At 44.0% G+C, this 15,588-nt stretch overlaps 1 protein-coding gene across 1 annotated transcript in view; it reads left to right on the top strand.

Moving 5' to 3' along the window:
- The window catches only part of LOC141301012 (GTPase IMAP family member 8-like), a 26,354-nt gene extending 12,591 nt beyond the window's left edge, over positions 1 to 13,763 (top strand). The window contains exon 3 of the mRNA XM_073831269.1: positions 13,051 to 13,763. Within this exon, the coding sequence (XP_073687370.1) occupies positions 13,051 to 13,763 (713 nt within the window). The remainder of the gene's footprint in view (positions 1 to 13,050) is intronic.
- Positions 13,764 to 15,588: the final 1,825 nt, after the last annotated feature.

The following is a 15,588-nucleotide window of genomic DNA, read 5'->3' as shown; positions in this document are numbered from 1 at the left end:
TTCTCTGTCCTGCCAGATTAGCCTGCAATTTGTGGATTCGCTGGTACAGTATCCACCCTAGGGGGCCCACTGTGACCCACCCACATAGTGTTAGAATAAGCAAAAGGCTGTCACTGATATCCCATCCCCAAGTGAATGGCACCTTCTTATGTTTTAACTCTACAGGTGTAGCTCGTAGGCTACCTAACTGGAGGCTTATCTTTGCTAATTTAGGTCCCTCAAACAGGATTTGCTTCCTAAATGACTCATCCACTTCTAGTGTGTGTCCTTTAAAGGAATCAACTATTTCAAAGTCCATGTCATGCATGTCTGTATCAAGATGGTATAGAGCCACATGTTCAATGTGGAGAATTGCTCCTACTGGGATTTGAATTAGCATGGTCTCATTAAGGAGGTGTATTGTAGTAGCGGTATCATGACGGTCATGTGTCACTATGGCTTCACTCACAGGGGTGTTAACCAGCCATTTATTTCCTGCTCTCTCAAATTGCGTGTTAGTTACATCCTCCCTGTGTGTCACAACAGCTTTGCATTCGTCATCCTTAGTTAACCTTTTAATGCCACATAGGCTTTCAACAGGGTCTCTCACGAAAGGTTTACTGGGGCACAGCCAGTGAATGTCTTTGATAACTGTGCATAGATGTAGATTAGGTACCAGATACATGTCAGGATTTTCATCTTGGTAAGCTATCAGTGGGGGTGTCTCAATTTGTATGTGTACATCTTGAGACCAGAACCCTAAGTTTAACACTGATTTTATCCTGTATATGTTCTTAGTGTCAATTATTGGGAGATTTAACAGGAAACCAATTTCCTTAGCTTCTGGGTTAACGTGAATTGGTATGGCACTTCCCAGGCTGTAAGCTAAATGTACCTGCAGTGTTTGCGTGGTTCCATGCAAGGCCAGATTCAGAATATTTGTCACTAGCTCAACCGGCACCAAGTATGAAGGGATCCTGTTTGCTGCTAAATTGTCAATAGCAAAATTAACTTCCCTTAGCAAGTCTTGCATAAGTATTTGGACCCTTTGGACATGGGCATAGTCGTATTGTATGACATCCACTATCCTGCCTATACTGTGGATAGTATAGTTCAACAGAGTTGTATGCTGATTTATGGCAAGGATCGTACCCTCTAATGTCCTGTCCATCTGCTGCAGCTGCTTTTGCTGAGCATACAATTTCTCTTGTATCTCAGGCATTTCTCCTTTTAAACCTTCTACATGCTTCCTTAAAGTGGTTATGCTAATGCTGTTAACTGTAGAAGTACCAACTGAGAGAAGTGAGCCCAAGGCGGATGCCGTTGTCAGCACTGTACCTAGGGAGCGCTTTGAGCGTCTAACACCCTTTAATTCCTCCTGTGTTATGGTAACTTTCTGTAGCTGTTTAAGCATGTGGATTGTGTCTAACTGTGCATGCCCTATGTTATCCTTACTCCATTGGGCTGCATGCCAGGGTACCATTCCCCCTGAGGTGACATGTTTCTTATACACATCAGCAGGGTCCAGACGGACAAATACTCTCTGAGTGTGCACATAGCAGTCAGTCACTAAAATTCCAGGGGCATCCTGGAGTACAATGCCAGTTGGAGGGCCTGATCGTACTATATCCAGGGGCTGGGCTGCATTGAGTACGCAGATCAGAGTGGTTATGCAGAGCAGGTTCATTCTGAAATTACACATATACGTAGTGTCACTTCACTACTTCTCAACGCAACTTTCGAGTACAACTACCAAATATCACTACGCTTAAGTACAACAACCAGTCACCGGTGCGCTGGCTCCAGTGCCTGACACAGTATAGATTTCTCTACACTGCCTGGATCTATGTGCTTCAGCAGGAGTTACTCCTGAGTGGTAGCTACCCCTTGTATTCCCATGTGGGGTTTATAAGACTTAATCTGATTAAAGTGGACCCACTTGTACTCAGGGGATCTTCTCCCTTTGGAGATCTTAACTACAGGGCCAATCCAATCCATCTGGAGGTTAGACCATGGAAAGGTGATACCTGCCCGCTGAAGGAGAGCTCTATGATGGGGGTTTGATGGCTGAAACGGACAACAAACTAAGCAACCTTGGATATAAGCTGCAATGTCTTGTTTCATCTGTGGCCAGTATGCTACCTGACAAAGGGTCTCATGTGTCGCCTTCACCCCCCGGTGGCCTCCACAGGGTTCATCATGGGCATGCATGAGCATAACCCCTCTGTGGGCTGTTGGGACCACCCATCGAGGCGGTGTGTTCTCATCAGGAGCATATACTAGCAAACCCTTCTCTAACCTCAGATGGTGTCTGATAAGGTACAGGGTTTTCAGGTCACTTGATTCTTCCAACTTTTGTTCAGTTATGGGATGTTTTACTGGGTCAGAAATCAATAGGTAAACAGTGCTGATCACAGGGTCTTGCTGTTGCATAGCAATAAGGTCGGTATCTGCTAGCTCTCTGCATATCACTACAGCCTGAGGGGTGTCAGCAGGGGCTGTCACTGTGTTCTTGGCCTGTCTGCGTGTGATAGCATTAACACTTACAAGAGGAGGCTCTGTTGTTGGAAGCCACTCATTCTGGAACTGCCAGGGGGTACCTGCTATGGCACCTGCTTTGGCTAGTCTATCAGCTTCATCATTACCTATTTTGTCTGGGCCAGGAGTTTGTGAATGCCCTTTTACTTTCTTCCAGTACACAGTCATGCCATCCTGACTGACAAGGACATCACAAGCAAGGAACAACTCCTTATGCTTAACTTCCTTTCCTCTAGCATTTTTCATACCATTCTGTTTCCAGTGAGGAAAGTGAGAGACAAAACTGTGCCTGGCATAGTTCGAATCAGAACAAATTACTAAATCCCGGATCCCATACTTCACTGCTTGTTGTAAGGTTATGAGTGCAGCAGCGATCTCTGCGTACTGACTAGACTTAGAGCCTAAGGAGAGCTGCTGAGCACCACGGGGGGTGTCGTTCTCCCAGACTATCCCTACCCCCGCCTGAATGTGTTGTTCATGGTGATAAGAGCATCCATCAATGTAGGCCTTAGGAAGGCCTGTGCAGACATTTTCATCATAGTAATGATGGCTTGAGATTAGCGAGGGTGTGGTGCCTACCATGTTGGCTTCTGGAGTGTGTTCTCCATCACTGCAATGCTGGCATGCAGCTAATCCTTGGCCTAGTGCCATCTTATTGTTCTGGGCATACCTTACCTCTACATCATAACCTTGTAAAGCCATCATCCATGTAGCAATACGGCTGTTTGAGACTCTCCCCTCCCTAAGCCTTTGGCTGTTTAGGAACTGGACAGGCTGATGACATGTCTCAACAATGACTTTCTGGCCACCAATGTAGCTACGGAAATGTTCAATTGCCCATACTGTAGTGAGCAGGGCTTTCTCACATTCTGAGAATTTAGCTTCTACACTGCTGAGTGCTCTGCTAGCATAGGCAACAACCCGCTTGTCTTGGTCATGTTTTTGGGAGAGTGCTGCACTGAGGCAGTGTTCAGAGAAACCAGCCTCAAGGAAAAACTCCTTGTCTTTGTCAGGGTAGGCTAGGCATGGAGCAGTGCACAATCTCTCTTTCAGCTCTTTCATGGACTGAGCTTGTCCTTCCCCCCAGCTAAATTCTCTGTCTTTCTGAAGTAGCTCATGCAATGGTCTGGCTATGTCTGCATAATCTTCTATGAACTGACGCGAGTAATTGCACACTCCTAGGAAGCTACGCAGTTCAGAGACGTTTGTGGGAGGTTTGATATTCTTTACTGCTTCAATTCTACTAGTCTGGGGTTGGATACCATCAGGACCAACAGTCAGTCCCACATACTCCACCTTGGTTCTGCACCATTGTCCTTTGGCTAATGACAGTTTAGCACCTGCCTCAGTGAGCTGGGTGAGAACATGTCTTATCTCAGCTACATGATCTGGCCAGGTCTGACTACGCATGAGGATATCATCAACAAAAATTACATTGCTGCGTGTAGCTGCATCACTCATTGCCTTGCGTAGAAATATATTAAACTCTGCGGGGGAGTTTGAATAGCCAAATGGACACCTGTTCCAAGTGAATTGTCTGCCTCCAAAGGAAAATGCTAGCTTGTACTGGTCTGCAGGGTCTACCTTCATTGTCCAAAAACCATTTGCCACGTCCACTGTGGAGAAATATTTGGCTGTTGTCACCTTGGCTAACTCTTGGTCAAGATATATCATGGGCCAACGTGACAGGGGAACCTGTTTGTTGAGCTGGCGGTAATCTACAGTTAAACGCCACTTTCCACTCGGCTTTAGGACAGGCCAAATTGGAGAATTGTAAGTGGAGTTGCATTCGCGAATGATCTTTTTCTCTAACAGGGAATCGATAATTTCCTGAATAGAGTCAAAAGCAGCAAGTGGGATTCTGTACTGACGCACAAAGGTAGGCGGGGCATTTGGATCTGTGGGAATACGGACAGTGTGGACATCTGTGACACCGCAATCATAGGAATCCCTAGAAAAGATTTCCTGGTGTTCATAAAACACCTGCCGTAATTCCTGACGCTGGACCTCTGTGTCCAGAGCATCTGCCTGTGCTAACTGTTGTTGCACCTCTGCCTCAAAACCAGGGTATGGTTCAGTACAAGGTTCCGCATCTTGCTTATCCTTCAGTGGTACAGATGGCTCCTGGGCAATCACAGTATGTACCACTATCTCGCCTTCACTATCAAAGTGTACTCTGCACATAGTCCCCTCAATCACAGCTGGATGGGGTGTGATGGAAATCATTTTTGTAGGGTAGGTGAGATACACTTGCTCATAGCTGTCTTTCTCTATCGGCAAATCAGGAAGCTCTCCTATGACAGGAATAGTTAATTCAAAATCATGAAAGGAGCTATCAATTATATACCCTAGAGGGGTGCGTGGGGGAATGTGGATACTTCCTCTTGTGAGGTTTTGTACCAGCATGTAAGTTGAGCGGTTGTACAGTTCAAGCTGTGGGTTCCCACAGATTGTGAGTCCCAATTTGCAAAATTGAGCAGAGGGCTGGAAATAGGCTAGTACCGTCTGATTCAGTTCTTGACCCCTTTTAATGATAAGCCTGACGGGGACCTCTGCCGTTTGGGCAGGAACCACCAATTCGAACTCATTCATTACCTGACATGCTTGAGGGATTGTCTGACCAGAACGCATGTTGTTAGAATCACCGGATAGCACGTTAGGACCAGTATCTGCCCTGGACCACAACACATTGTTGACTGTGTCTAACAGCACTCCCAGTCTCACTAACACATCAGAAGCGATGTATACTGAGTGTGGCAGGTCAGGTACCACAAGCATGTAGTGCTTGAACTGTTTATGGCCAAACTTAAGAGAGACTGAGCAGACTCCAACACTCTTAACTGTTGTCAGGGGACAACTGGAAAGCCGCAGCTCCTGTTTCTTTTCAACCATGGGGGTCATGCAACATTTCTTCTGTAGCTGCATATAAAGTTCCTGACTTATTGCTGACTTCTCTAACCAGAGTGTAACCACAGCATCTTTGACGGGTACATCATTGATGTGTATGCCCCCTACCACATGGGGATTGTACACCTCAGTGTTATGAGGTTCCAGGGCGCACAAAAATGCATCTTTCTTCTTTAACAGCTGCAAGGGAAGTCTGTTCTCGTGAGCTGTGCCTGCTAAGATTTGCATGTCCCTCGCATCAGGTGTTTCTCCATTGAAACTGGAGTCCTGCATTGTCTGCTGTCTAACGTGAGATGTTTTTCCTACCTCGACAGCCTTGCAGGACTTCTGACTGGAGCTAGTCTCTCTGATGGGCTGTGGGATTCTGACCTGTGCCCATAGTTGACAGCTGTGATAGTCAATCAAAGGTGCGAGTCTATCTAACAAATCCTGGCCGATAAGAAGCTGTTCTGTATTAAAACCAACAACATAGAGAGGGTGAACTATTTTCATTTCACCAAAAGTTAACTCCACCCAAACCCTCTGACTGATAGGGGCCTGGTCTTGTGTGTAGCTGGTTATCTTGATCTGACAGCTCTCTACCTTAAGCCACTTGCCTAGTGAGTTAGTTGCTTGGGTAAGCTCTTTAAACAGTCCGGGTGACACTAAAGAAATTTCTGAGCCAGTGTCTAGCAGCGCATCACATACTAAGGCACTTTCAATGGAAACAGAAATGTAAATCCTTCCAGCCCTGCCCTTTTGTGTCAAGTCACCCAGAAACTGACAGAGACTGGGGTGGGGTCTGCTGACATGTGAGTGGTTAGGCCTCACAATCTGTTCCCTACTTTCCCCTTTCCCTGGCTCTTCCCCCCACCCTATGAAGTACACTTTAGGTGGGGGAGGGGAGGGGTCCTGGCCTAGTCATTGCTTAAAAGGAGGGTCTTTCTCCTTCTTGGAAGTGTTCTCCTCAGACTTAAGGTCTTGGAGGGCTTTAGCAATCATTTTCTGAATTTGCTTAAAATTTACCTGGTCCCTTTCTTCAGTACCTTTGGACTCCCTTTTCTTCTGACTGCCCTGATTGTGACTGTCCTTTGATCTATCTCTGGGTCTCCTCTGCCTTTCCTCTCTGTGTGCATGCCTGCCTCTCTTGTATCCTCCATTACCGGAGGATTTATGGCCCTGGGTGTCCTGTGTGGACTCACCAGATTTTGGCCGAGAGGAGCAGTTGGTCCGCGCAGTTCCACTTTGGGGAAGCTCTGACCCTTCTAGCTCCAGAGGAGCCTCACGGTCATTTCGCAGTTCAAACACATGGGCACCTGTCTCCCTGTCTTTCTTGTCTGAGTGCAACTTCTCATTCTCCCAGGCCCGCATGGCAAGCTGTCTTAACTCTGCTGCAGTCATGCGATCAACATCTACCAGAAGTGAGAGGGATTTCCTAATGGTAGGATGCAAATTACTCACAAATAAGCTCTTAAACATCACATCTTCTTCGGCTCTAGGGGAATCTGCACCAGCAAAATACACTCTGCGTAAGCGTTCATAATACTCTCTGGGTGACTCATAGCGACTTTGCTTAGTCTGCAAGGCAGAGAGTCTGGAAGTAGACGGGTTCTGGTACATTGTATATTCTGCTCTCAGGGCCCTACACAGTTCATGGAAATTACCAGCAATGGCCGGACTTTGTCTCTCCATGAAACCGTGGACAGTTCGCACTGTTGTTTTCCTCAGAAGGAGGAGTTTATCTGCCATAGTGGCCTCAGGGATATAAGACAATGCATAACTCACATCCTTAAGGTACAACTCTATATTGCTTCCTGGAGTATCAGGATTAAACACTTCAATGTCACGTGCTAATTCCCTAAGCTGCCGCAGTCGGCTATCCTTGGATAGTGCTGGGCTGGGAAAATCAGGAATGGGGCGACTAGTCTTTCCCCACGCTGGGGACTCAGCGTCTGTTCCATGAGAATGGCTGGGAGTGGAGACGGTTAGGTCACCCGGTGCTGCAGCATCACTATGGGACTGATAACGCTGTTGCTGTGAGGGGCTACCCAGTAGGGGGTCTTTTACTGCTGAGCCAAATGAGCTGAAGCGCACACTAGGTGGTTCAGGTTCAAGGGGCGTGTCCCTACTTATGTCTAACTGCTCCATCCTTTTCTCTATTTCCTCTAGCCTCTGCTCTGCAACAACAGCTTTATCTGCCCACTCTCTGGCTCTGGTAGCCATTCTATCGTGCTTGTGTTGGACTTCTAGCAACTTATCATCTGCTCTATCTAAGTCCTCCCTGAGTTGGACTTGGGTCTGTTCTGAACGGTACAGATGTTGTTTAAACAACTCAGACTGTTTACGAGCATCAATGTAAAGTTTGTGCTCTTTTTCTAAGTCCACTTTCAGACCAGAGATTTCAGACAAGGCTGACGTTAATTCATCTTTAACCTGTTTTTCATTCCTACTCAATAGCCTTAGTTTGTCTGCCTGTGCTGACAAATCATACTGAGCCTGAGCCAGTTCTGTTCGCAGAGCGGCTACATCCTGGCCACCAGGTATGGTGCCTGGACTTGAATTGTCAATTTTGAGTTGCTCACACTCAGTTTCTAGGTCTAGATTTTTATCTTTTAACCTTTTAATTTCTGCTTCTTGGCTGTCAGTGATACACTGCAAGTCTTCTTTCTCTGCAGATAGCCTAACAGTTTCGACCTTCAAATGGTCGTTTGCCTGGCGCAGATCAGCCAGCTCACTCTTTAGCTCCTGGATTCTCATATCCCTGTCTCTTACCTGTTCGTTGGCAAGGGATACTCTGTCTATAGCTTGGGTTAACTGAGCAGCCCAATTTAGTGCTAGACTTGAGAGGAGTTTGGCTAGCGTGGGGCCCTTTAAGGCCTGGCCCGCAGCTTCAGCTGTTAGCTGTGCTGTCTTGAGACTGATTTCTTCATAGGTTAAGCCCTTAAGCGTTTCTATGTACCCTGGATTCACAGCACTGGTCAGGTCTACGACCAGCTTTTCAGGCAGGGTTAATTCAGCCATTTTAAAACAGATATTCTACTGCACTTAGCGACTAATCTGTCCTAACGCTTGCCACAAAAGTGTTATTAGTTGGAATCACTGAGACAATGTAAGTGACACTTACTAGTGATAAAGCTTTAGCACTTGGCTACGCGTTGTCAGAGGTAATTACCCTTATCTGACACTCATCTAAGTTTCACCAGGACTCACTTGATAGACTTACAAGGTATAGCAACCCTTGGCTATACTTTAGAATCAATTAGCTATAATCTAAAATTACAACTTCTTCTAACAGTAGAGTTTCCTGAGTGAGGAAACCTTTACCAGATCTATGCCACTGTAAAATGGTCCAAACTTAACCACAACTCTTATTACTGCAAACAATTCAACTGCAACAAATCCTATTCACAAATAGTACCACAAAGCTGAGTAAGGAAACTATGAATCAGGCTTGGGAGGAACCACCTGCTTTTACAAATAGTAACTGACCAAACTGAGGAACCTAGTTTCCTGTTAAAGTAATTACTCTTGAAATCTTTAAGTCAATTCTTTTGTGTTGATAAATCAACTGGCTCGTTTCAATCTTAGCTGGCCCACCCAGGGACGCCAATTATGTAGTAAACGGGGCTCACGTCACCAATGACGCTGTGATTTTGGGTCACACGTCACTCAAGGTGCGTTTGTGAGTCTATCAGATGACCAATTCCCACCTCGCTGGGTTCAGTGTATCAGTCAAAGACTGTTAATTTGGCAATAGGTCAATAAATTGAGATTTGCACCCTGGAGGGAGTTGGTCAACTGATTTATCTGAAAGTTTGGTGGTTTAGCTAGCTAGTAGAGCCTTGAATCATCAACACAATGAAAACACAATTGTAATAAAATTAATGAAATTTATTAACAATAGATATGCAAGAGTAAATACAACACTAGTGATAAACCAATAAATGAATACACACTGCTAATAGATAATAGGCAACTAAATGTGAAAGAAGATACCAAATAAAGTGTAGAAACTAACAAAATGGAATGAACGCAGAATGGCAGAATGCAATGCTGTTGAGCTGAAAGTAGCAATAAAAGAGATTTCTATGGTAATGTTGTCTATGGGAAACCCACTTAATGGCTCTGGTAGGTTTAATGATAAATAACTGCGTATTTATCTTGGAACAAACAATATAGCTATCATTTGTAATGCTGACCACAAGTAAATGTTATCTAAACAGGTTAGAAAACATAGGCTGCAGGTATAAACTAAGCCAAGGTCTTTAGGAAAGAGGTTTGGTAAGTTTATAGTTACGTTCCACTTGGTCGGGTGATCAGTCCGGCGGCAGAGACGTCTTCCACTGGTGATGCGGTTTGCATATAGTGGGGAGGGCACAGAGTTGCGTTCCGGTAGCCGTCGAGGCGCTGACCTGGAGGATGCTTGACTTCTGTTGTGCCAAAGAGGGTCCTTAGGGCGTGGACCGGGCAGCTGGGTCAGATGGATTCTCACAGGGTCCTTTGCAGCAGGGCTGCGTCGTTGAGGATCCGTGTGTTCAATGCAGTGTCTGCCAATGTGGAGGTCCTTTGCGGACTGGGCTGCGCTGCTTTCGGAGTGGCAGGAGTCAGACGGGGTCCGTCACTGCTGGGTCCTTTGCAACTGAAGGGCAGCCGAATTCAGTATAGAAGGTTTACTCAAGAGCTGAGTGGATCCTTAGCTGTCTTGAAGTCTCTTTCCTCGTCAGGCCAGAAACTCAGGACCTTGTATCTGCTAATGTCTTAACCTTGCGGGGTTCAGACTCAGAACGGTGTAGCTGTTAATGTCTCTTCCCTTACGGGACTTAGACGCAGTACAAGGAGTGTCTTTTCGGAGGCTACCTTTATCTCTTTTTGATGAGGAGGAGATTGGAATCTAGCGCCTCTCCATTCCAGGAATGTGATTGGCCACTTGTGTCTGAGGTGGCCATGGTGTTACCCGCCCTAGTGTGGAACTCATTTGCATATAGTAGAGTACAAAGTTAGACAGTGTCTTTTACAATTTACCCAATGCAACATTTCTTTACCAAACCTCTTTCAAATTGTTACCCACATTATGAGGAGCAAAAAGAGTCCAAACATGATAGAAAACTGTTAAACAATCACTTATTAATATCACAATATGTTAATACGCCTGCTTCTGTGAACTGTTAGGTTAACAGTCAATGGCCATCAACATACACTGTACTTTATCAAAGGGTGAAGTGAATCTGTTGCAGTTTACATCAATTTAAGTTCTCCAAACATATGTATGAATGGATTTGGATGGATCTTTGTGGCCTTCTTTGTTTCGGCCACTGCTGTTGCATCCAGAGTTCTGAAGGAATTTTTATGGCAGTCATTCCCAAACCTTAGGATTGGAGAGGGTCAATCCGTAGTCCAATGAGAAGTCCTCTCTTAGGTGGTCGTAGGTGCAGAAGGTCTCTCTTCCTGTTCTGTTAGAGGTGTCTGGTAGTTGTCTTGGCATCTTATCTGATGTTTCTGAACATTTGTTTATGTTCCTCAACCAAGATCCAATCACAGTGTGGCACATCTCCCTCCACCCTGGCAGATAGGGAAGGGGGCCTGCCATAAACTGATCCTTGGAATGCCATTTCGACCGTTGTTCACTACAGCTTTTGGATCCTCTCTAACTCCTCAGAGAGACCTTTAGGTAGACCACCCCATACTGGGCTAGCATACTCAAGAATTGTCTGTATAAAAGTCAAATATACTTGCAATAAGACACCACAAGGGAGACCCGCTCTTTTTGCAGCGCAAAGGTAATATATTCTGGGACGCACCTTCGAAATCATGTACTTAACGTGGGCATCCCATGACAAGTCAGAGGATATTTGGACTCCAAGAAATTTAAAGGTGGAAACTCTACTAATTGCATGTCCTGAGATAATAGGAGAGGCAGGGGATGAAATGTTGTCCTCTCTCCTGGCACTAATTACCATGTCCACAGTCCACAGCTCAATTCACTGCTAATGTAAATTCTTGTTCTCCTTCCACTACAGAATCTAAAGCCTTCTGAGTCCAGGTAAAGATCCCATTAGGAGCTCTGTGATTGTTAGATCATCTGCGTATTTCACCGGTATTACCGAAGGTGGCAAATACAAATCCAGGCTGTTTATGCATACAACAAATAGCAAAGGGGATAAAAGTCCCCCTTGGGGAACACCAGCTGGAACCGGAAAGGGGCTAGACACACAGGAGCCCCACTTCACCCTCTGCTCTCGGTTACTCAGATAGCGCCTTACAATGAGCCAAAGAGGTCGTGTAACATGCATATCAGCTAATGATAGTAGCAGTTGACAATGTTTAATTGTGTCAAAAGCTCGAGTAAAGTCAACAAAAACAGCATGTATGTCCATTTTGGGGGAGCTGTTAAGTGCTTCGTGCCAGTGCTGCAGAATTTGAATCAAGGCAGTATCAGTTGATCTGTTGTTCATGAAGCCGTGTTGTGATGATTCTATATCCTATATCCTCCAGAATGGCATCTCTGAGGATTCCTTCATACACTTTCCCAACACAGCTGAGTAATGAGTTTTTGCCACAATGTTAAGTTTTATTATGTAAGGAAAGCACATAATCTGTTTCTCCCACTCTCTCTCGCTTATAGACGCACATACATACGGTTTGCACACATGTTAGCATACACGCTAATGTTGTTAGCGCTGCTCTAATGATTAACTACTTGAAAACTACACAACAAATCCCACAAGCGAGGTAACAACAGCGTGGTCTTGAAGAAAATGAACTTAAAGTTTAACTATAAGTACAGACGATGCTGCCAGTCTCCTTTGAGAGACGCACAGACTTGAGAGAGCTAATTGGCATCACCACCTCGGGTGTGCATTATTTTCTAAGAATTCAACGAACCGTCGTCAATTATTCCTTCCTTCATATTTGAACCTTATTGTAAAGGGTTATCATTACTTGTATTTACACTTAGTTCACAGTTTCATTTTCATATTAGTCTATAAGGTTTTAAATCTTGTTTTAATTTCCTGAACACAGTCGTGCATTCTTTGTGATTTGCCACGACTGCAATGATGCATGAATTAGTTTTCTGCATTTTTTTTTTTTTTTTTTAAGATTAACTGAAGTAAAATTGTCAGGGTCCTGCTCTGACAGTCTTGTCTGTTTTATCCTTGTTTAATGTTTCTTTGTTTGTCTTGTGCTTGAGCACATGGCTTTGTCCATGCTCTGCTGGCCTAGCCCACATCAACTAAAGTCTCACACAACCCTGCAGTCACTCTTGGTTTTTAACAGTTTATTAAACTGTGCTTATTTCATGTACATAGATTATAAAGCAAACCAACTCAGCATCACATCAGTGACCTGTAACAATGAATACCTTTTGTTTGCATTAATGACTGTACAGTATGTCTTATTTATTTTATTACATTAAGATTTTGTTAAATAAACATTCAGAACCAGAATCAGAAAGAGCCAAGTGTGTTCACACACACAAGGAATTTGCAATAGGAACTTCCAGTGCAGAGAGTACAAACATAGTGTTCACAAACTGTTCTTATGTCTGGCTGTTTTTGTGCACGCGCTCACAAATATTCAGCAGACATTTACATGTACTGAGTATAATATAATCTTGGATAAGTGTGTTTTGTTCTCGTTTTATTACAGGTGCAGTCCAACATCTCTCAGAGCTGAGGATTGTGTTGATGGGTTATAGAGCTGCTGGTAAGAGTTCATCAGGAAACACTATCCTGGGCAGAGAGGAGTTTGACTTGAAGACATCTGTTCAGTGTGTGAGGAGACATGGAGAAGTAGCAGACAGACACATCACTGTCATTGAAGCTCCAGGATGGTGGAGGATGTACACTGTTGAGTTCAGTTCTGAGTTACTGAAACAGGAGATTCTGCTCAGTGTGTCTCTGTGTCCTCCAGGACCACACGCTGTACTACTGATCATAAATGTGGATAATAGATTTGAAGAGACTGAGAGAAAAGCATTGCAGGGTCATCTGGATCTTCTCGGTGAGAGAGTCTGGAGTCACACTATAGTGCTGTTCACTCGTGGAGACCATCTGTTAGACACATCTATAGAGCAGCACATTGAGAGAGAAGGACAGGATCTCCAGTGGCTGCTGGACAAATGTGGGAACAGGTATCATGTTCTCAACAATCAGAACAGGAGAGACCACACTCAGATCAAGGAGCTGCTGGAGAAGATTGAGGAGACAGTGGCACAAAACAACGGCCGCCATTTTGAAATAGACAGAACGATTTTACAGGAGATAAAAGAGAGAAGAAGAGCAGAGGAAGAGAGAGCAGAAGAACGAATGAAGAGGATGAAAAAACAGAGAGACAAGATCAGATCACAGATGAGTGAGTAAACATACTTCATAGTGCAGCCACAGCTGTGTTTTGTTATTCTGCCCTGTGTTTCTCTGTTTTCATGTGGAATATGGACATTATTGATAGACTTAATGGAAACAAAAATATCACATCATTTTCCAGTGATTGTTGAGTTTTAATGGATCAGTGTGAAAATGGCAGTCATGTTTCCTGAAATTATTATTCCAACAGCAAATGTTGCTACTGATGTTTTTGGATCAAGAACACTTTACGCCTTACACCTTTGTAATAGGTTTCTATTTATTTTTTTTGGTTTCCCACGGCAGATGATTTTGAGTCATGGCCCACAAGATGTTTTGGATTATTTGCTTATAGGTCCAACCCTTCTGGACATTTACAGAGGCTCCTAGCGGACACCTGTCCTCTGTCGGCCGCTCAGCCTGAACCACACACACAAAATAAAAATGATAATTATTATTCTAAATTATGTAAATTGATAATTATTTAAAATGGTATGATACATAGGCGTAATTCTATGAGGGGACAGAGGGACACGTCCCCCCCAATATTCAAAGAAGGACAATTTGTCCCCCCCAATGTTTGATCATACTGTATGATTATGCGGGCAATATCGATGTGATTGCAAATACGTCTTTCTTTCCAGCTCCGAAAATATAAAATCCCGGCCGGTCCATTTCCCAAATCCATTTGACTGGCCTTAAACTATACATTAACAAAACCTAATCCATGTCATGTTTTCCCCTATACCTTTTGTAGCTCGTGCACCGTCAGTGAGTTAGGGAAAAACAAACAGAAGAAGAGCGTGAAATCTGACAGACATTTGGCACATATCTATGAATGGTAAATATCCTGTTTTTGGCTGACATAATCCCATAGATAACGGCCAGGTGAATTTCACTAGAATTTCGAATTGTAGAATTAGTAAATTTCGACTGTAATATTATACAGCTTGTATGAATGGGGCTATTGACAATCTATCTAACGTTACTATATACATGCTAGCATGTAGCCTGGCTTTAAAGCAAACTGGGATAGCGGTCAGTGACAGGCTTGTCAAATGTACTGTACCAAACCCATTTTTTACAGCTAACGTTAGCGTTTTGAGCCACGGTCCTGTTCTCCGAATTGGGTTATTATCTAGCAAGTTATTTTAGAGTCCTGCCATTTGTTCTTTCTTACTTCACCATTTTCATCCCTTGGAATTGTGTTGCTGTTATATTTCACAGTAGTGGCCAAAAATGAACAAGAGAAAGACTGCAGCAGCTGACATCCGTAATTTCTTTGGAAAGAAAAAGAAAGTAAGTTTCTAGAGATTTTAGGCATTTTTAACAGAGAAGTGAGAAGTAATTAATTTAATGTTCTAAGGTACCGGACAGCATGACATTAATAGCTCTTAACCCTTGTATGGTGTTCGGGTCTGTAAGACCTTTACTCTGTGCTCCTCCTGTCAGGCCTTGCTGTTATGTGTGTGTGTGCGTGTGTGCGTGTGTGCGTGTTTGTGTTCTTGTATAGTATATAGTTTATGAGGACACAAATGTGTATAATGACTTGGATATTACGTAAACATGGTTTATGAGGACATCTGTGTCTTCATAAACCAAATGGCTTAAAAAACATACTATATGGTGTTTTTTGAACTTCATAAAAGGCCAACAGTTTTCTGTGATTGGTAGGTTTAGGGGTAGGGTTAGTGTAGGGGGATAGATTATACAGTTTGTACATTTGTAAAACCATTACGCCTATGGAGAGTCCCTGTATGTACCACATATCTGTGTGTGTGTGTGTGTGTGTGTGTGTGTGTGTGTAGTGTGCGCGTGCGTGTGTGTGCATGCATGTGAGAGA

Source organism: Garra rufa, chromosome 25 (assembly GCF_049309525.1).
Source record: "Garra rufa chromosome 25, GarRuf1.0, whole genome shotgun sequence".
NCBI lineage: Eukaryota > Metazoa > Chordata > Actinopteri > Cypriniformes > Cyprinidae > Garra > Garra rufa.
Note: the sequence above shows the minus strand (reverse complement) of the source record. Positions and strands in the feature narration are given on the sequence as shown.